Source organism: Bos taurus, chromosome 22 (assembly GCF_002263795.3).
Source record: "Bos taurus isolate L1 Dominette 01449 registration number 42190680 breed Hereford chromosome 22, ARS-UCD2.0, whole genome shotgun sequence".
Classification (NCBI taxonomy): domain Eukaryota; kingdom Metazoa; phylum Chordata; class Mammalia; order Artiodactyla; family Bovidae; genus Bos; species Bos taurus.
In genome coordinates, this window is record NC_037349.1 from 51,932,401 (window position 1) to 51,954,591 (window position 22,191).

Sequence of the window (22,191 nt, forward strand, 5' to 3'; positions counted from 1 at the left end):
ACATAGCAGGTCCTCAATTTTGCAGCCATACAGCACAGTGCGTATTGAAGCTAGGCTGTCACTCTCCAGAAAAACATGAGCTGTATGGCTGTTACCCCAAATAGATCAACTTACATTTATCAAATGCCTGCCAACCCACCTCTATCTTCACTGCACCCCTAAAGGTAGGGAAACAGGTAAGTTAACACCTCGTTAGTGTTAATGGGGACCAAATTGGAACCCTAGCCAGTTTGACTCAAGCTTTATACCATGTTAACATTTTCTCTCAAGATTCATAATGCCCTAGGGAGCTCATAATTTCACCACAAGGAACAAAGAAACACAGAGAAACTGCCTAGGAGATAAAGAAGTGCTATACAACGAGCATCACAAGGCTGGGTGTGTGTGTGCTAAGTCGCTCAATCATGTCCGACTCTTTGCGACCCCGTGGACTGTAGCCCGCCAGGCTTCTCTGTCCATGGGATTTCCCAGGCAAGAATACTGGGAGTGGGTTGCCATGCTCTTCTGTGGGGGATCTTCCCAACCCAGGAATCAAAACTGTGTCTCTTTCATCTCCTGCATTAGCAGGTGGGTTCTTTACCACCAGTGCCAGCTGGGAAGCCCATCATGACCAACTGTCAAGGTCATGATGCAAACTAAAAATGAGAGCCACATTCAGAAGACAGGAGAAGGCATTCAGCCTTACAGCCATGAAAAGATAGGTTTGCCTGAAGGAAAATATTCAAATAAGTGACTCTTTCTGATTAATGGTTTTCCTGAAGACCTTCAAGCATAAGACAACTCTTGGTAAAAATACTAAACTGTGTGGAAAGCAAGGCCCCAAATTCAGACTGTGTCTGATTATTATGTCCTCAAACTACTTAATACCATGGATTTGTGAATTTACCAGGTGTCAGGCACTGTTCTAAGCTCTTTATACATATTAACTCATCTGATCCTTAGAACAACCCTATGACCACTTAGATGGTGAAGAAGGAGGCACAGCGAGGCTTGGTCTCCACCTAAGCCTCCTCGGCCAGTGAGATACATAAGTGTGATGTACGTTGGGCAACAGGGTCGTTAGCTTTGGCTCAGTCAGGTTCTGCTGCCTCCCACTAAGACGAGTGCTAACAGTGTCATCCCCGATGGAAAACCTCTTGAACAAATCCATTTCCAGCCTAGAAAGTGAAGTCAAAAAGGCTAGAAAGGAATTTTGCCCCGAAACTCTCTCACCTGGTACCATTTCCCTATCACAGTGAGGAGGACGAGGACTCTAATTTTATTGGGCTGTCCATCTCTTTAAGAAATCAGTATTGTTAATTCAGACACTCCCACCAGGAGAGAACCCATTTTCATCCAACTGTTACAAGTGGGTGGACATCAACACCCACTGATGAGGAGATAAACACAGAGCAATTAAATGCACTTAATTTTCAGCTCAAAATGTGCTGTCCACGCTCATCTCAAGTTCAGTGTTTTCCTATTAGACACAGTTAACCAACACAACGAGGAAGACAAAAATTAGTTTTTTCCTGAAGTATGAAAACAGATGGAGTGGCTGAAAACAAACAAGGAGACAGGAAGAGGTGGCTCTGAGATCTGGAACATCCAGCCTCCTTTTGGCCCCATTCAGTGGGCAACAGAGGGCACCACCTAGCCAAGGTTTTCCAGGCTTCCAGGGACACAAGTCGGAGAGGAGACACAATTAGGAGGATCTTTTTCATCAGCAGTTACAGATGCTCTGTTACGGTTCTCATTTATTTGTCAAATATGTACAGATAGGAGGCTCATGGTCAGCTTTAATACAGGTGACATTTTACTCCTTACTCCCTTAAAGGAGAAAAGTCACGCTCCTGTCTAAGATATACAATGCCTTTGCAATCTGGTGCCTTGAATCTTCACAAGCTATACCACTTTCTATAAGAAGCTCTTGGACACTGTCCTCTCGCCCTGCCATGGCTCAACTCTGCTGCTACTTATGCAACTCTCTCACCCCAGCTGCTGCAGGGCACTGATTTCAAGTCTTGCAGCAATTTCTCTAACCACTAATACAAAACGATGACTCAGTCCACTTCCACCAGCTTTTACTGAGGTCTATTATGTGCAAAACGCTATGCCAAGTACTATGGATGATAAAAGAGCTCAACAGGCCCAGGTCTCAGGGAGCTTCTAATCTAGTGAGGCAATGAGTAATTCAGACAGAGGATGCGTGAGAAAGTACAGAGCTGGTGCTGAGGAAATCAGAAAGCAGAGATTGTTTGTGGTTGATAGAATTAAGAAAGGTTCACAGAGGAAATGGTGTAAAACATTGGCCTAGAAAAAAAGGTGGATTTCAGTAAGTGGCAGATATGCACCAGAGGGATTTTCACAGGCTTCACAGCTGCCCATCACAGGGAAGACAGGCCTGAGGCCACAAGTGCAGTCACACTCTTACCTTTTCTGAATGAGTCCAGGCTGAACATTTCTGGCCAGGAGGGAAAGCTGGAATCCTAAGAAGAAGGAGGGCCGAAAAAAAAGTGCTTAACATTCTCGGTTCAGGAACCACAGAGCAGACTTCAGTAACACAGAGAGCACTGTACAAAACAAGAAAAATGAAGCTCTTCACTAGTGAGCCCCAACTGCTTCCAGTCTTAAGGATGGAAGGGCCACCTCCACTATTAAGTAATTACATGTCTTTGCTTCTAATTGAGAGCTTCCTTCTTTTCTCTGTCCTAAACTCCATGATCCCTCCTAAACAGAAGGGGATGATTTCATCATGAGAGACACGGATTTCCACCTCATCACAATACTTGCAGTTATCCTGGGACATGTGGGAAGAAAGGAAATCCTACATGACCCCTTTTCTCATATGGCATCAGGAAATGGGACTGATGACGGCCTTACGGACAAACTGGTGTACTGGGCTTTTAGAAAACCTAGTCAAGCCCCGAGGAATGGGACTTGACTGACAGTATCAAAGAGTGATTCAAAACAAAAAGCTTTTCAAGGCAGGATCTCTATGAAATAACAAATGTTAAGTTAAAGTTCAACTGCTGGCCAAAAACTCTGCTGCATTTTGCTCATTAGTACATTTAACTAGGAATATACCTAGAGACTTAAAAACATGCATGTACATAAAATAACACCTCTGGCTTAACACTTTTGTTTTAAAAAACACTCCAACTCCACACTTACAGACTTTTTTTTTTTGGCCACGCCACATGGCATGCGGGATCTTAATTCCCTGACCAGGGATCAAAACTGTGCTCCCTGCAGTGGGAGTATGGAGTCTTAACCACTGGATTGCCGGGGAAGTCCCCATAGTTTTTAATACTGTACTACTCCTGTGTCAGTGCGGTAACCCTATGTAGCATTAGTTTAAAAACATCTAACACATTTTAACAAATCACGATGATCTGCAAATCCAACGTGACTGGGAGTCTAATGGCGCCTACACTCCTGCTCCTGCCTGCTATTCCCTCTCATTCTCAAATCGTGGGGGGTGGGGGTGGAGGGCTGACCTGGGGACGAATCTTTCAGGTCCATAGCAGGTCTGCCCTGATGGCCTCCTCTCCCCCAGGGATGCCGGAAATTTCAGCCGATAGGATATGGTAGCTCAGAGAGAAAACTTCAATACAATATCAACAATGATACAATTTACTTTAATCAGTTACATTCTATAGATTCTTTCTATCCAAATTAAAAGAAAAAAGGTGGAATTTGAGATTCTGATTTTTAAAGAAAATGTGATTATACAATCTAAAACATCTAAGTGATTGTTATTGAAGAATCAATACTTTCTTGCTAAGACGTTTTCAGTTAATTTGCTTGTAAACAGACTTGGTTTTGCTTTCAAAAAGCCCCTGATTCTCTCCATGCCAACCAAGGCTCATATGACACTATCGTTTCCTGTATCAGGCTTAAAGAATATATATGATGAGATTCAAATAGGATCTTTTAGAGATACTTTACAGGAAGTTTCAAAGAAATCTAAAAGAAAATCGCCTTCCCTGTTATACAGTATTATGTTAGAACCTTTGTGGTTTAGAGTTTCTCTTAAATAATCTAGAGAAAAGTAAAATAATATTATGTCAAGATTTCTTGCATAATGAAACACCACCTAACTCCAGACAGAGTTACTCTGAGATGATTCAAGGATAGAGACAGAGTATAATTTTAAATGATACCCTTCTTACAAGACAGTCACAAATGGATTTAACACATGCCTCTTGCTTCACAGTGCGGCTGAGCAGGAGACCCACCACTGTTCTGTGTGCGTGGCTAAATCAACTTACCTTACAAGAGCAGTGACAGTCTCTGATTTTGTATCCTTTTGAACTGGAGCTGAATTCTCTCTTTGCTATTCCTCATCACGAGGCTGGGCCTCCTCCTGGGAAGTACAATGCTGGGTCACTAAAGTGATGGCCCCCACAGGGGAAGAAAGTTGTTCCGGACCATTGAAATTCATCTACTAACTCTAACACACAAGGACAAGTTTTGTTAGTGGCGTGAAACACACATCATACACTTTGGCCTCACTTCAGGACCAGCCATGACCCACTCTATACCCATCAAGTTGTGAGCTGTCCTATATCCGAACCTGTAAGATACCAAGAAATACAGTGTCATGGTAAAGAAGGATGTACAGTCCTGAAAGCATTTTCTGCAAGCCCAGAGCAAAACTTGCTTCAGTTTTGAGTTCGACTCCCCTATGACTATAGTAGAAACCTATCTAAGGTAGATAAAGAAGCTCTTTCAGGCTGTGAAAACAAGACTGTTAAGTACCATTTGTATTGGTAAAAGTACCATTTACAAAGTACTTCCACAGACTTTATCTCACTTAATCTGTTTCCCCTGAGAAGGAAATGGAGGCAGATTTTCCCAGAGAAGTTTACACAACCTGCTCAGGATGCCGTAACTGCCTCAGGGCAGAATGCAAATCGCAGTTAAGGTACTGAGCTCCTAAGTTTTCTCTGCTTATACTATACTACTTACTTCCGTGATGTCTCGCTGTTGCCTATAAGGTCCATGGTTCATTCTTTGAAGACTGTTTTATACTGACATCTTCAAAGGTTGAAAGAGGCAAGAAGGTCCACCTGATAAACTTTGGACCACAATTCCACAAATTAAAACACTTTGAGAGTAAGTATCTTTTCAAGCTAAAGGGGCAAGCTACACAGAAAAAAACACAACAAAGGATGTATTTTATGCACCTAAAACAGCTACATAGATAAAGAGCACTATGGAAATCCGAAATACTGTATCAGGGGTAAAAAAAAAAAATCTCCCTCCTGGAAACTCCAAGACTTAAGTGTAAATTATAAGATGTAGTCAAGACCCACAATGACAGTGGAATTATCGCCTTCAAAGAAACTGCAAGGGAAACCATCAAACAATGTCTCATTTCGTTCTGACCAGTTCAGTTGCAACCAAAAACAGGTTGAGAATCTGCAATTGGCCATTTGCAGTCCACTTGCTACAGTGTATGACAAGCCCCTGTGGATGGGGATTGCAAAGTGGACAACCTCCGCCTTGCAAAATCATAATTAAGGTGACCAGTGTTGCTACACGAGGACTAGCCAGAAGGCATGCTAACGCCATACTCCTGGCTCAGGGGTTCTGAGGACTCCTGGGACTCCAGATCACTGCAAACAAAGGACCCAACATGCATTAGGTCTTCCCCTGCGAAATGGGGCAAGTCGCCACTAGCAAACAAAGAACATCTCACCCCTTGGCCTCCCCAAGTGACAAGGTCGGTGCAAAAGAGGGCAAACCAGGAGGGCCCGAATGCACCAGGCCTCCTTTTGGACGAACGGTCCAGGCGGCACGGGGGCAGACAAAGGTCCCAGGGCACTCCGGGGGTTTCCTCCAGGCCCTGCCTCGGGGAAACAGAGCATCCCCTGAGGCGGAGGCGTCGTTGCGCCAATCGAGCGGCTTTTCCCGCGGCCCCCGCGGTGCCTCTGGCTACGAGGCCCGCCCCGGCGGACCGGTCTGGCCCCCGCCCCCGCCCCGGCTCCATGGCAACGGCAGGCCGAGGCCTGGTTGCTCAAGGCTCGGCCCGGCCGGCTTCCCGGGCAGGCCTAGGATGCCCGGCCTGCTCTTCGGGCCCGCCCGCTTCTCCGCCCCACTCTCAGCCAAGCCGGCGGTCGGACCCGGACCCCCTGCTCGCGCTGACCACCCCCGGCCACGGGAAGCTCCTCGAGGGTGGGGGCACGAAAGGGGAGAATTAAAAGCCCAATTCACCTGTTGTTACAGATGTGAAACAAGCCTCGATGCACCGCGCATGAGCCGCGGGCCCCCCCAACCACGGCCGGACTACAACTCCCACCAGCGGCGGCGCGGCCCCTTCCGGGTCCCGTGGCGGAAGTCCCGCCGGCTACCGGCGCTCGGCGCCCCGCGCCGCCCCCCTCCCCCCCGCAACCCCACCTTCAGCGCTCGACCCCCGAGTCTTCGCGGCTCTTGAGCAAGGCCCCCCTAGCCTGTGGCTCTCAGTGGCCGCCCAGGGCTCACGCCCCCGGGCGGCCAACCCGCGGGGAGACCCACCCCCACCCGCGAAGCCGGGTCCAATGGCGGCCGGGCGAGGCGGGACTTCCGTCAGGGTAGAGTCGAGGGGGCGGGTGCGCGGGGGGATCTGGGGGCTCCGAGGGGGCGAGTGTGAGCCGCTCGACTCTCACAGGCTTCGCTTCCGGGCTGTGAGAGCGGGAGGGCCTTCGGGTCGTCTGCGCGCCCGCCCCGCGCCTCCCGCTGCCAGTGAGCTCACAGGGCTCGAATCGGGGCTGAGCCGGGAACGAAATCCATCCCGCTCGAGTCCTGGGCTTCCACCCGCCTTCTGGCCGCGGCTCGTTGCCACGCCTCTTCTAGCTTCCCCATCTCCCCCTCCGCAACCCCCTCAGATCTTGTTTCTTCAGGGACATGATGAGAATTTCTGCCTCACGAGATTGTTACGAGCGTGAAATCTACGTGATGGCGCGTTGGAAACGGTACTCGGCTAGGGAAAGGACCAGGGGGCCCTTGCAGGTCGGAGTGCTGCTGGGCGGCTGTGAAGGTCACGCCCCCTCCCTCTCCGCCCTCATGGCTCAGAAGTGAGAGAGGGCCTTAAGCTCTGTTCTGTGCAGCAGTCCTCGAAGTGAGGCTCCTCCTGTGTGAGTTCAGTGAATTCCAGCTTCAAAAGGAGAGATCTCGGTAGGGGATAGCTCTGAAGCTGGGTCACCATTTTCAGCTGGAAGGACCTAAAATGTGCTTTTAAGATGTGGCCATATCCCGTATTTTTGTCCAAACACTTAAATTCAACAAGTATTTATTATTATTTACTTTCTCTCTGCGTTGGACCGAAGGGTGAGGGAGGTGAGCGTGGAACATCGTTCATTTAAAAAATTGTTACCTGTTTTGAGCAGGGCGTGGTGCTATGACATGCGAGGATGATCCGTGCATGAATATTGATAGAAGGCAGTTGATAAGCAGGTGTAGAGGATACAAAGATCCTGACCCCAAGGGGCTTAGGGCCTAGTAGAGAAGACGAAAATCTGAGTCAAGCAAAAAGAAAGTTATAAATGCTGGGGAGGAAGTATAAAGTATTCCAAGATTAGAGAGAACCATGTGAGCAAAGGCATGCAGGCAGAACACAGGGCAAATCCTTAGAATATTCAGTAGTTTAGTGTGCAGATTCCCTGGAGAAGGAAATGGCAACCCACTCTAGTACTTCTTGCCTTGAAAATCCCATGGACAGAGGAGCTTGGTGCAGGCTACTATCCATGGGGTCGCAAAGAGTTGGGCACGACTGAGTGACTTCACTTTCTTTCTTTCTTTCACTTTCTTAGTGTGACCAGATGGCTGGATATGTGAATGTTCTTTAGAGGAGATAGAGCAGGAGAAGTAGAGTTAGGAATGCTACACTAGGATTTTTTAAACGTTTTTATTTTGGAGTGTAGCCAATTAACAATGTTGTGATGGTTTCAGGTGAACAGCAAAAGGCCTCAGTCATACATATGCATGTGTCCATCCTCCTACACTAGGATTTTTACTTTAATCTATTTTTTTGTAAGACATTTTTACAGTTCTAAGTAGGAGAGTAGAATAACTTCTATTTTAGGGATATTATTATGGAAGTGTGAGGATAGAGCCAGCTGGAAAAATATTAGCTAGGATACTAATTAGATGAGTGTAATGAGGGACTAAACTGTGCTCAGCAGTGAAAAAGACAAGAAAGGCGAGAGGGTGATTGTAGAGCACCAGACTGGTCTCTGGCCACAGGAGTGTGGAGGGATGACTTTGAGGTTGTACCCAGGTGACTAGAGGGATTATGTTAATATGATTAAGCTGGCGGTGAGAGATTCGGCCTCATTCAGATTGTGCTTGAAGTGTTGTTGAGAATGTTAAATGACAAAGACACGGTGCCTGCTCAGAGGAAATTCTAGTCTGGAAGAGAGGATGAGAAAAGCATGCACATAAGTCTTAAATCAAAAGCTAGAGGAAGCCCTGCAAGAGGTACAAGTGGAATGTTCTAAGCACTTTTCCTTATTGCACATTTTATGTTTCTAGTTTTTTCCCTGAAGGTTCTTTCCTGTTCTTGAGCCGTGGGACTATTCTTAATGAATGGCTGGATCCGGTGAGGCTGATAAAATGACCCATTTTATATCCAGGTGAGTGCCGGTTAGTGTCTGTCTTCTCCCTCCCCCACCCGTATTTCACCTCTCATGTCCTAGTCACTGCCTAGTCTTACGCCCTTATCACTGCCTTCTTTTCCCTATCACCGTTTGCTAACTTCTTTGTCTAGAAACTTCTCCACTTCTTCTGGCACTTTCCTACTTATCCTTTGCAGCCTTGCTTTGGGCTGTTTATTCTTCCCTGCATGGTGGCCCTGTTGAGAATAGTGCTGCCTCGAACGTTGGTGTACAAGTATTGGGACACGTTTGTTTTCTGTTGTTTTGGGTGTATGTGAGGAATAGAATTGCGACTTGTTTTTGTCTTCCTTTTGGGCCATGCCTCACAAGCTTAAGGGGATGCAGGGATCTCAGTTTCCCTGCTAGGAATTGAACCTGGGCCAGGGCCATGGCTGTGAAAGCACCAAATCTTGACGACTAGCCCACGGGGGAACTCCCAGCTTTGCTTATTTTTAAAAAATAATTAAAACCATGAAACGCTCTTACCATTCTTCCTTCAAGTATTGGTAAGATTTGTTTCCTCTTTCCATCTGTGTCTCTGCTTAGATGTTCTCAGAGACAGCTTTCCCAGGCCATCTTGTGTATTTATATGTGTATCCTTAGCTCCCGTTTCCACCTAGAATACAGATCCTTGAGGTCAAGGACTTAATCCTTTGTTTACCACTATATCCTAAACACATTGCGCAGTGCCTGGTACTATTCAGAAATAGATACTGAATAAGTGTTGTTGAATGAGGGAGCGTTGTCACGTGGCAAACTGGTTCCAGTTTAGGGAAACAAGCATTCGTATTGGGGGGACAGTAAATAGTACTTTTTTTTAAAGGGTGGTTTGGCCGAATCAGATTTAAGATGTGTGTACCCTTTGACACATTTCAGTTCTAAGAGTGTATGTAAACATAATCATGTATGTGTGATAAAATCATTGCTGCCACTGCTAAGTCGCTTCAGTCGTGTCCGGCTCTGTGCGACACCATAGACGGCAGCCCACCAGGCTTCCCGTCCCTGGGATTCTCCAGGCAAGAACACTGGAGTGGGTTGCCATTTCCTTCTCCAATGCATAAAAGTGAAAAGTGAAAGTGAAGTCGCTCAGTCGTGTCCGACTCTAGGGACTCCATGGACTGCAGCCTACCAGGCTCCTCCGTCCATGGGATTTTCTAGGCAAAAGTACTGGAGTGGGGTGCCATTGCCTTCTCTGAAAGTCATTGCTACCTTACATTTAATTTTAAAAATCCCCACATCTCTTATCAGGAAATTAAATAAAGTAGAATACATCTGCAATAGTCTGCTTGGACTGTCAGAACAAAATATCAAAGACCAGGTGATTTAAACAACAGAAATTTGTTTTCTTGTAGTTCTGGAGTCTATAGGGCCAAGATTAAGGTGTCGTTAGAGTTGGTTTTGGAGAAGGCAATGGCACCTCACTCCAGTACTCTTTCCTGGAAAATCCCAGGGATGGAGGAGCCTGGTAGGCTGCAGTCCACTGGGTTGCTAAGGGTTGGACACGACTGAGCGACTTCACTTTCACTTTCCACTTTCATGCATTGGAGAAGGAAACGGCAACCCACTCCAGTTTTCTTGCCTGGAGAATCCCAGGGACGGGGGAGCCTGGTGGGCTGCCGTCTATGGGGTTGCACAGTCGGACACGACCGCAGTGACTTAGCAGCAGCAGCAGCAGGTTAAAATTCCAGACCTGCACCTGCCCAGATCCTGACAATACAATGAACACCCACGGTCCCCATCTTTCCCACCTAGTTTTAACAATTATCAACTCCAGGCCAAACTGTTTCATCTTTAAATCCAAATCAGCCAGTGTCCACCACCCCAGATTCTTTTAATCAGATACCATTTCATCTGTAACAATTCCAGGGGGCATCTTTAGAAGACTCATTTTATACAGCGTAATAACAAAACCAGTATCATACTTTAGAAAGCTAGTAAATCCTTAATATCATTTGTGTCATTGTTAACTATAAGTTCTTTTGGGTAAATTTTAATCTCATCCCTCTCCTTTGTACCAATATTTTAAGTTTGGTACCACTGCAGCATCAAATGATGATTATAGTTTGTTTATTGATTTATTGACTTTCCATGGGTTAATTTTTTGAGTCTCAAAGTACAGAAGTAGGGGAATTTAGGTAATGAAGTATCACGTGTTTTGGTATGCAGTAAACACAAAATCAGTGATTTCAAACAGAAGCTCTAGTTAACGTCATTGGCCAAAGTGTACAAGCCAGTTATCCCCAACCTTATAAAATAGTTTTTGATAAAACTGGAAAGAGATTGTACAGCTACCAAGCTGCTTTTTAGCCATCACTATTAACCATGGTACTGCCTAAAGACCAACATTTTTTTAAAAAGTGAATGAAAACTGACTTCTCGTCAATATAGTACACACTTTGATGCTACTCCCTCTGCTCCAAACACATGGTAAAATTAACCAGAAAAGGTTAAAATAACATATCCATATTCAAAAACAAGATAAACAATTTTATTGACCACGAAACAACTGCTGTAATCTTGCCGGGCTATGAATTCAGAAATAGAGGCAGTCTGGAGTTTGTAACTTAGAAAGTAACCGATTGAGGGAATGTGGCTATGTGGGGCCTGGATTGCAGCTTGCAATTAGGAATTTAAGTAGGGCTCCCAAAACTTAATATTGGAAAAAACTTCATCCCATCTGTGCATGAAGACATAGTTTATGTGAAGTTGAATACTTAGGAAGCAGAGACAACACTGAATCCAGACCTAAATCCAGCTACCTTCTCACTTGGTGACTGGATCTCCTGGCTCCCAAATTTCATGGTGCAAACAGAGTCAAATTACTAATGTTAAAGCATACAAGAAAACTTAGCCAAGAGAAAAATAACCTACAAAATCAGAATCAAGAGATGAATTCATTGTAATTGAAATAAAAATAATGGAGCAAACTGAAAACTTTTAAGTATGTTTGGAATACTCAGAGACATACAGGAAAGATACTTTTACTGAAAGAAGAAGTTATGAAAAAAGTGATCAGAAATGAAATGGTAAATATTTAAAGAACCAGTTAGAAATCCTAGAAATTAAAAATACAGTTATTGAGTAAGCACATCATGAGCAGATACACCAACACTTAGGGTAAAAGTGACCACCCCTGATTCAGAAGGAGAAGTAAAGTCTTAGGAGGAAGATAAGATGGCGAATAGGATTTTGTTAGAAATTTTTATTTAGAGTATAAAGGAAATGTAAATATAACTACTAAAGAAATAGAAATATAGTTCTCTAAGACAGTCAAAGAAAAATAAAACTATGAATTGAACAGAAGGCAGAATATAAGTAAAAAAGCATGGTAAACAGAAAAATAAACATATACACCAAAACATAGCAATAATCACAATGACTATAAAAGATTCAAACTTTCCTGCTTTTTTGGTGTCAGGCCTGTCTGGGTCTTTTGACCAGGACATGTTGGAGAAGGAAATGGCAGCCCACTCCAGTGTTCTTGCCTGGAGAATCCCAGGGACGGGAGAGCCTCGTGGGCTTCCATCTACGGGGTCGCACAGAGTCAGACACGACTGAAGTGACTTAGTAGCAGCAGCAGCGGGACATGCAGTTCTTATGTTCACACTAGAGGGCAGCAGGGTTCCCTATTCCTTTCCCCACCATACTTGTGCTCTGTCGCCTAGTCATGTCCTGCTCTTTGTGACCCTATCTGTGGATTGTATAGCCTGCCAGGTTCCTCTGTCCATGGGATTTTTCAGGCAAGAATACTGGAGTGGGCTGCCATTTCCTATTCCAAGGGATCTTCCCGACCCAGAGATCGAACCCTCATCTCCCTGCATTGGCAGGTGGATTCTTTACCACTGAGCCACCTGGGAAGCTCTGTTACTTTCCCCGTAGGACTCACTGTAGTACTTTTGTCAGATTCTCACAAAGCAGGAATGTGTTTGTTTTTAGAGCTTATCTTTCATCTAAGACTCTACCAGATTTTTTAAAAGTTATGGCGCTTAGAATTTCAGCTTCCTCAAAATAGTTGTCAAGGATGTATTTAACTGCCTGGTAGATCTAGGAAGCCAGAGTTTAAAGATGGTACTTCTTATTGATGGGAATTAGTTAGATAGTCTGTGAATATGGCTGCATAGCTACAGAATGAGATTTCAAGCAGAGTATGTGTACCTAGAGAGCCTTTGTAGGATCTTAGGACAAATAGATTTATACAAGACATTGTCTTACTGTTGCTGAAGACTGTTATGAATCTTTCTGGCTAACAGTTGACCTTGAAAAATCATATGGTTTTTTCACTCTCTTGGTGGTCTCCCAGATAGGATTCTTTTTCTCACCCTTGGCTTTATTTGCTCAAAAGTTTACAGGGCTTGGTAACCTTTGCTGAGGATAAGCAGAGAACCAACATGGATGCCTAGAAGGGAGCACCCTTCTGCTCTGGCCAATTGTCCAATTTTGCCATTTTCATCTTTACTATATTAATTCTAGTGGTAGTGGCTATTAGTCACTTTCTGCAAGTAATACTTGATTACTCAGACTGAGTTTGAAACCAGTAGTTATGTTAAACTTGTGTTTAAGTAGGCAGTGGCTCATTTTAACTTCATTTAGCTGATGTTGTCACATTCTCATGTGACAGAGTAATTTCCTTGTGATACTAAGACCTTAGTGTATTATTATGGCCCATCATAGATGTCTAATAACTTTATGGAATCAGTATGGATTGGCTACTGGAGTTGTTTCTTTCCAGAGCGACTGACCAAGGTAAAGAACTTTTCAAGTTGAGCTGTGAAATTCACTCTTGTCAAATGGCTTTTCTAGAACTGAACTATGCCATTTGTTCCAAGTTTTGCAAAACTTAGTGAATGCTCAGAATTTCTACCTTGGGTATGAGTTCTGTATATGCAGAAAGACAAAAGGAAGTTGAGTTTTAAAAGTAAAACTCAATGCTGAAACCCTATGGCGGTTTAAGTATTATTAGAACTGGGAGAAGAATTTCTGGCGCAGTAAGTCACAAGGATGACAGAGAATCTCTAGGACTCGAAGCAGTAAGGATTAGAGAAGGTGTGGAGAGGACATTCTGGTTGCCTCCAGGTCATGACTGAGTGATGGTTTTACAATGGGTTTACTCTTGGACTGCAAAGAGATCCAACCAGTCCATTCTGAAAGAGATAAGCCCTGGGATTTCTTTGGAAGGAATGATGCTAAAGCTGAAACTCCAGTACTTTGGCCACCTCATGTGAAGAGTTGACTCATTGGAAAAGACTCTGATGCTGGGAGGGATTGGGGGCAGGAGGAGAAGGGGACAACAGAGGATGAGATGGCTGGATGGCATCACTGACTCGATGGACATGAATCTGGGTGAACTCCGGGAGTTGGTGATGGACAGGGAGGCCTGGCATGCTGCGATTCATGGGGTCACACAGAGTCGGACACGACTGAGCGACTGAACTGAACTGAACTGATGCTTATGATTTATGTGCATTTTTGTAAGTACATCACACTCCAGTGAAAAAATATATAATTATTGTTTACTGGATTCCATTTTAACCCAAACTACATTCTAAAGTTCTTCAGTAAAGGAACCTTCTCCAAGTCCCTGGTCTTTAGCCTGCCTTGCCAACACTTTAGTTCCTTTGGGTTCCAGGAGGCCTACTGAGCAGTGACTCCTCCCCAGTTTCTTCCAACTAAGACTCACTGGGTGTCTAGAAGTGATGTCACCACTATCTTTTCAAATATAGTAGAGTGTATGTTTTATGTTTCAATGTCACTGTCCTCTGTGTTTTTATTAGAGAATGAGACTGGTAGTGACCTTGAAGTTATAACTCTGGTCAGCACCTTAAATTATTAAACCTGGTTTTAACTTTATACATATATTATCCTTATTGTTATATCAAAACCTTGTCATAAAGTTTGGATTATAGTGTGAAGTATATCTAAGTATATTTTTAAAATTTTTGAAATAATTTCCCTAACAGAAAAATTTAAAGAATAGTACAAAGAAGTCCTGTATGTCCTTTACGAATTTCCCTTCTTGTTGACGTTTCATCACATACCCTATATTCTTTGTATTTTCTTTTTATTTCTCATGCTTCTTTCTGGACATTTCTTTTGATTTTCCAGTTTACCCAGCTGTGTCTAGTTTGCTATTAAAACTACCCATTGGGGGTCTTCCTGGCAGTTAAGACTCCATGCTCCCAATGTAGGGGGCACAGGTTTGACGCCTGGTTGGCATGCACCAAAAAAAACCCAAAAAAGTAAAAGTATGCATCAACTTATAATTACCTTTATTGTGTTTTCTGACTTTAGTATTCCTACTTGCTTCTTTTCAAATCTGTTATGCTCTTTTTTGCTTCCCTCGTGGCTCAGATGGTAAAACAATAAATCCACCTGGATTGAGAAGATCCCCTGGGAAAGGGAATGGCAACCCACTGCATTATTTTTGCCTGGAGAATCCCATGGACAGAGGAGCCTGGCGGGCTACAGCCCATGGGATCCCAAAGAGTCGGACACGACTGAGCGACTGACACACACATGCTCTTTTTTTTGTTTGATAGTATTAATATCTAGTTCTTTCCTGAAATTTAGAATCTCCTCTTTCCTCTCTTTAAGTTAGATTACTTAATTTTAGTCCATGTTTGACCGTCACATTATCGACAGTCCCTGAAGGACTAAAAAAATGCCTTTGGCTCTGACACCTCATGCCAGGCTGCTCTCTTCTTGGGGAGACTTTCCTCACTTAACTCAGGCTCTGATCAAACATGCCAAGCAGCTCTCCATGTGAAAACCCTTCTCACTCCACCTAGGCTATGCCCTCATGCCAGGTTGCCCCTCTGCATTCTGAGCACCCTCCTTACCACGTGTGGGACCTCACATCCCACCCCCCCGCCATGGACGCCCTCGTAATTCTTCTTGGACTGTCGCTCCCAGAAGGAACAGGCCCTCAGTCATTGTGTGAGTGCCCTTCTCACCAGACTAAACCCACTCTGGGCTGCCGTAGTCCCCTTCCTTACGCAAACAGTTGCTCACCTGGTGTGTTAGTCGAGTGTTAGTCCCAGTCATGTCTGACTCTTTGCGACCCCATGGAGTGTAGCCCGCCAGGCTCCTCTGTCCATGGAATTCTCCAGGCAAGAATTCTGGAGTGGGTTGCTGTTTCGTACTCCAGGGGATCTTCCCAACCCAGGGATCAAACCTGGGTTTCCCTCAGGTTTGCAGGCAGATTTTTCACCCTCCTAGCCATCAGGGACGCTCAAAGCTTTTAGAAGTTGTTTTTCAGGATAGGAAGGGAATGGGAAGGAGAGAAAGCTTTAGTTTAAAAAAAATCTAATCTGAAATTTTTGCATTTAAGTGAAGCCTTTTATTTCTGGTAAGTTTAATGCAACTGCTAATAAATTTTGGGCTGGCCCTGCCATGCAGTTTTCTGTTTTTCATTTGTCCCTATACTCAATTCTAGTCTTTTATTTCTTATTATTTTCTAACTGTAACTGTGGATGACATGCAAGTCTCTACTGGTTCACTAGAAACTAAACATGTATCTTTAATTTGTCAAATATTAAAGGTAATCAATATGTTTACCTTCCTTCTTAGGCTACTACCATTTCTCCACTTGCAACTTGCCTACCTTTTTTGTTAAGTATTTAAATTCCAACTTTTAAAACCACACAAGACACTCTTCTTTTTAAGAGAGTTACCCAGTAAATATTGAGAGTTACCCACTATTTACTACTCTCTTTGCTCTTCATTCCTTTTTTGCAAATCAGGAATCATTTTTCCTCTGTCTGATGTACATCCTTTAGAATTTCTGCAGTTTTACTAAAATGAGTATAAATGAGAATTTCTTCGTATTTATCATGCGTGGGATTTGTTAGGCTTCTTGAGTCTATGAATATCTATTGTCATTTTTACATAACTTTCAATCATTATTTAGCAATTGCCTCTACTCTCTCTCATCCTGAGACTCAACTACATGTATATTAGAACAGTGTATCTTCTTTCTTACCCTGTCTTTCCCTTGCCTCATACCTCCCCATTTTTTTTGTCTTTCTGAACTTCAAGACTTACTTCTTCTGACTTAGCTCCCTAGTTCACTGATTCATTGGCTGTGTCCAGTGTAGTGTTCAACATGTCCAGTGAGCTTTTACTTTCATTTGGTATATTTTCTCATTGGCTCTTTTTCCAACCTATCACTTCTCATAGTTTTCCAATTTCTAGATGAAACTTTCAAACTTATATTTTACTTCTTAAAAATAAGCATACGGAATCTTAAACTAATAAAATTTATATGTTAATTGTATCTCAATAAAGCTGAGGGGGTAAAAAGAAAAAAGTTAGTACTTTTACGGATTTATATGTAATAAACTCAATATTTGAAGTCCCTGTCGATCTGTTCTCTCTTTTTTTTCCAAATTTTTAATTGTGATAAAATACGCATAAAATTTGCCATGTTAACAATTTCTGTAATTTAACATTTTTTTAACAAGGTTGATTTTGCATCAGTCCATTCTTCTTTAAAATAAGCTGTACCCGATTCCTCTTTTCTTGGCTGTGGTGGGTGTTCACTGCTGCACGCAGGCTTTCTCTGGTTGCGGCAAGCAGGGGCTGCTCTCTAGTTGTGCTGCTTGGGCTTCTCATTGCGGTGGCTTCTCTTCTTGCGAAGCACGGGCTGTAGGCTTATGGGCTTCAGTAGTTGCACTGCATGGATTCAGTAGCTGTGGCACATAAGCTTAGTTTCTCCCTGGCCCATGGAATCTTCCAGACCAAGGATTGAACCCATGTCCCCTGCATTGCAAGGCAGATTCTTAACCACTGGACCATCAAAGAAACCCTTAATTTTTATTTTTTAAATGGAGATATAATTGACATATTAATTTCAGGTGTACAACATGATTCAGTATTTGTATGCATTGCAAAATGATCACAACAATTAATATTCATCATTTACACAGTTATAAATTTTTTCTTGTTATAAGAACTTTTTCAGAAAATACTTACTTGTTATTTCGGCTGCACCAGGTCTTAGTGCGGCACATCGGACCTTCAGTCTTCGCTGCAGCATGTGAACTCTTAGTTGCAGTATGCAAGATCTGTAGCTGCAGCCTGTGGGATAGTTCCCTGACCAGGGACTGAACCTGGGCCCCTACATAGGGAACACGAAGTCTTAGCCACTGGACCACCAGGGAAGTCCCTTGATTTAAGAACTTTTAAGGTCTACTATCACCGACTCAATGGACATGAGTTTGAGTAGGCTTTGGGAGTTGGCAATGGACAGGGATGCCTGGCATGCTGCAGTCCATGGGGCTGCACAGAGTTGGACACAACTGAGCAACTGAACTGAAGATCTACTATCTTAGCAACTTTCAAATACGTAATACAGTATTAAGTATGGTCACAATGCTATACATTACATCCCTATAACGTATTTATTTTAAAGCTCAAAGTGTGTGCCTTTTGACCCTCTTCATCTATTTCTCCAATCCCCCACCCTCCACCTCTAGCAACTACCAGTCTCTCCTCTGTCTTTAAGCCTGTATTTATTTTTATTTTTTAGACTCCACATGTAAGGGACCATCATGTGGTATCTTTCTCTGCCAGACTTATTTCCCTTAGGCATCTTAATCATTTTTAAGTGTACAGTTCGGTGATTCATTATATTCATTATGTTATACAGCCATTACCCCATCTGTCTGCATATCTATTTCATCTTGTAAAATTGAAACTCTGTACTCATTAAACAGTAACTCCCCATTTTCCCTCTCCCTAATCCCCAGCAATGACCATTCTACTGTTTATCTACTGTTTGACTACTCTAAGTACCTCATTTAAGTAGAATCAAGGCAATGGCACCTCACTCCAGTACTTTTGCCTGGAAAATCCCATGGACAGAGGAGCCTGGTGGGCTGCAGTCCATGGGGTTGCTAGAGTCGGACACGACTGAGCGACTTCACTTTCACTTTTCACTTTCATGCATTGGAGAAGGAAATGGCAACCCACTCCAGTGTTCTTGCCTGGAGAATCCCAGGGATGGGGGAGCCTGGTGGGCTGCCGTCTATGGGGTCACACAGAGTCGGATACGACGGAAGCGACTTAGCAGCAGCAGCAGCAGCATACATATCTTTTTGTGACTGTTGTATTGCATTTAGTGTGATATCCTCAAAGTTCATCCATGTTGCAGCATATATCAGAATCATTTTCCTTTTTAAAACTCAACAATATTCCATTATATGTATCACATTTTTTTTTTTTGGCTACTGTGAATCATGCTATTGTGTATGTGGTTGTACAAATATTTCTTTAAGACCTTGCTTTCAATTCTTGTGGGTGTATACCTGGAAGTAGTATTGTTGGATCATATGGTAATTCTGTTCTTAATTTTTTGAGGAATCATCATACTGTTTTCCATAGAGAGTGTAATGCTTTACATTCTCACCAACAGTACACAAGGGTTCCAATTTCTTCTCATCCTTGTCAATACTTATTATTTTTAATAGTGGCCATCTTAATGGACATGAGGTAGTACATCATTATATGTTTGATTTTCATTTCTCTGATGTTGAAAGAAATGGGAATACCAGATCACCTGACCTGCCTCTTGAGAAACCTATATGCAGGTCAGGAAGCAACAGTTAGAACTGGACATGGAACAACAGACTGGTTCCAAATAGGAAAAGGAGTACATCAAGGCTGTATATTGTCACCCTGCTTATTTAACTTACATGCAGAGTACATCACGAGAAACGCTGGCTTGGAAGAAGCACAAGCTGGAATCAAGATTGCCGTGAGAAATATCAATAACCTCAGATATGCAGATGACACCACCCTTATGGAAGAAAGTGAAGAGGAAATAAAAAGCCTCTTGATGAAAGTGAAAGAGAAGAGTGAAAAAGTTGGCTTAAAGCTCAACATTCAGAAAACGAAGATCATGGCATCTGGTCCCATCACTTCATGGGAAATAGATGGGGAAACAGTGGATACAGTGTCAGATTTTATTTTTGGGGGCTCCAAAATCACTGCAGATGGTGATTGCAGCCATGAAATTAAAAGGCGCTTACTCCTTGGAAAGTTATGACCAACCTAGACAGCATATTCAAAAGCAGAGACCTTACTTTGCCAACAAAGGTCCGTCTAGTCAAGGCTATGGTTTTTCCTGTAGTCATGTATGGATGTGAGAGTTGGACTGTGAAGAAGGTTGAGCGCCAAAGAATTGATGCTTTTGAACTGTGGTGTTGGAGAAGACTCTTGAGAGTCCCTTGGACTGCAAGGAGATCCAACCAGTCCATTCTGAAGGAGATCAGCCCTGGAATTTCTTTGGAAGGAATGATGCTAAAGCTGAAACTCTAGTACTTTGGCCACCTCATGTGAAGAGTTGACTCCTTGGAAAAGACTCTGATGCTGGGAGGGATTGTGGGCAGGAGGAGAAGGGGATGACAGAGGATGAGATGGCTGGATGGCGTCACCGACTTGATGGACATGAGTTTGAGTGAACTCTTGGAGTTGGTGATGGACAGGGAGGCCTGGTGTGCTGCGATTCATGGGGTTGCAAAGAGTCGAACATGACTGAGAGACTGAACTGAACTGAGCTGAATGTTTAAAGATGTTGAAAATCTTTTCATGTGCTTATTATCCATTTGTATATTTTCCTTGGAGAACTATCTGATCATTTCCTTTGTCAATTTTTGAATTTGTTGTTGAGTTTTAGGAGTCCACTACATATCCTGGATAAAATCCTTTATTATGCGTGGGTGCTAAGTTGCGTCAGTTGTGTCTGTTTCTTTGTGACCCTATGGACTGTAGCCCACCAGGCTCCTCTGTCTATGGGATTTCTCCCACTCTACGGGTCACCTTTTTCCTCTGTTGATACTTTTGATGCAGAATTTTAAAATTTTTCATTAAGTCCAATTTGTCTACTTTTTCTTTTGTTGCCTGTGCCTCTGATGTCACATTCAAGAAATCATTGCCTTTGGTGTCAAGAAATCATTGTCAAATCCAGTCATTAAGTTTTTACCCTGTGTTTTCTCCTAGTAATTTTATAGTTTTATTTCGACACTTAGTTTTTTGATCCATTGTGAATTAATTTTTGTATATAGTGTGCGGTAAGGGTCCAACTTCATTCTTTTGCACATAGTTAATCTGGTTTAACCAGTCCCAACTGTTGAAAAGATTGCCCTTTCCCCATTGAATGGTCTTGGCACCCTTATCAAAAGATCACTTGACCGTACATGGAAAGTTTGTTCCTGGGCTCTCTATTCTTTCCATTGATCTATATATCTGTCTTAGTGCCAGTACTATAGTGCTTTGATTAGTTTTGAATTCAGGAAGTTGATTTCTCCAACTTTGTTCTTTTTTTCCAACATTTTTTGTTTTTTTCTTTTTTCTTTTACATTCTATTGATAACATTATGTTTATATAGGTTTTTGTATTCCTTCAAAAAACATCCCTGGGATTTTAATAGAGCTTGTATTGAATCTGTAGATTTCTTTGGGTAGTGCTAATATTTTAAAATTATTAGGTCTTCCATCTATGAACAAGGGATATGTTTCCATTTATTTGTGTTTTCTATAATTTCTCTCAGCAGTGTTTTACAGTTTTCACTGTATGATTATTTTACCTGCTTGGTTAATTCCTAAGTGTTTTATTGTTTTTGGTTCTATTGTAAATGAAATTGTTGTAATTTCCTTTTTAGATTGCTCATTATTCATATATAGAAATGTCACTGATTTTTTGTGTGTTGATTTTACATCCTGCTACTTTGATGAAATCATGTATTAGTCATACGAGTTTTTTTTTTTTTAAATAGAATCTTTAGGGTTTTCTGTGTATACAGTCATATCACCTGCAAACAGAGACATCTTATTTCTTTCTTAAATTCGGATGCTTTTTCTTTTCCTTGACTAATTGTTCTGACTAGAACTTCCAGTACTGTGTTGAATACAAGTGGTGAAAGCAGGCATCTCTACTTTTCTCTTGATCTTAGAGGAAAACATTCATTCACCATTGAGTATGATATTCACTGTAGGTTTCTCTTATATGGCTTTTATTATACTTAATACTAAGATAGTTTCCTTCTATTCCTAGTTTGTTGAGTGTGTGCATTTTTTTAACCATGAAAATGTGTTCAATTATGTCAAATGATTTTTCTGCAGCTATAGACACGATCATGTGTTTTTTTCCCTTTATTTTCTTAATGTGGTGTATTACATTGATTTCTGTATGCTGAACCACCTTGCATTCCAGGAATAAATCTCCCTTGGTGTATAATCCTTGTAATATACTGCTGAATTTGGTTTGCCAGTATTTAGTTTAGGATTTTTTCATCAGTGTTCATAAGTGATATTTATTGTAGTAACCTTATCTGTTTTGGGGATTAAGTTAATGCTGGACTCATAGAATGAGTCTAGAGGTGTTCCTTCCCTTCAGTTTTTTGTGGAAGGTTTGAGAAGGGTTAATATTAGTTCTTCTTTAAATGTTTGGTAGAATTCGCCATTGAAGCCATCAAAATATCTAGGCTTTTCTTTGTTGGGAGTTTTTTTTTTTTTTTTTAAGCTCTCTTTTCTTAGTTTCTTTGTTTTTATTGGAAGGTTTTTGAAATAATCATTTC

General features: G+C 42.5%; 1 protein-coding gene and 1 long non-coding RNA gene across 8 annotated transcripts in view; one reads left to right on the forward strand and one right to left on the reverse strand.

Moving 5' to 3' along the window:
- Positions 1–6,260, reverse strand: part of DHX30 (DExH-box helicase 30) — a 28,265-nt gene extending 22,005 nt beyond the window's left edge. For 3 of the 7 annotated variants that reach the window (XM_005222930.5, XM_024983067.2, XM_005222926.5), the window contains exons 1-4: positions 6,202–6,260; positions 4,254–4,348; positions 3,480–3,586; positions 2,414–2,468 (exon numbers count right to left, since the gene is read on the reverse strand). In XM_005222930.5, the coding sequence (XP_005222987.1) occupies positions 2,414–2,441 (28 nt within the window). In that variant the 5' untranslated portion in view covers positions 2,442–2,468; positions 3,480–3,586; positions 4,254–4,348; positions 6,202–6,260. Of the gene's footprint in view, positions 1–2,413; positions 2,469–3,479; positions 3,587–4,253; positions 4,349–4,953; positions 5,063–5,686 lie in introns of all 7 variants that reach the window. The other 4 variants (XM_024983068.2, XM_059879908.1, XM_059879909.1 and 1 more) reach the window with 4 other exon arrangements.
- A 485-nt stretch (positions 6,261–6,745) lies between these two features.
- On the forward strand, positions 6,746–21,851 carry LOC112443482 (uncharacterized). Its single transcript, XR_009492401.1, has 2 exons — positions 6,746–8,597; positions 19,316–21,851. It is a non-coding gene; the product is annotated as an uncharacterized lncRNA (long non-coding RNA).
- Positions 21,852–22,191: the final 340 nt, after the last annotated feature.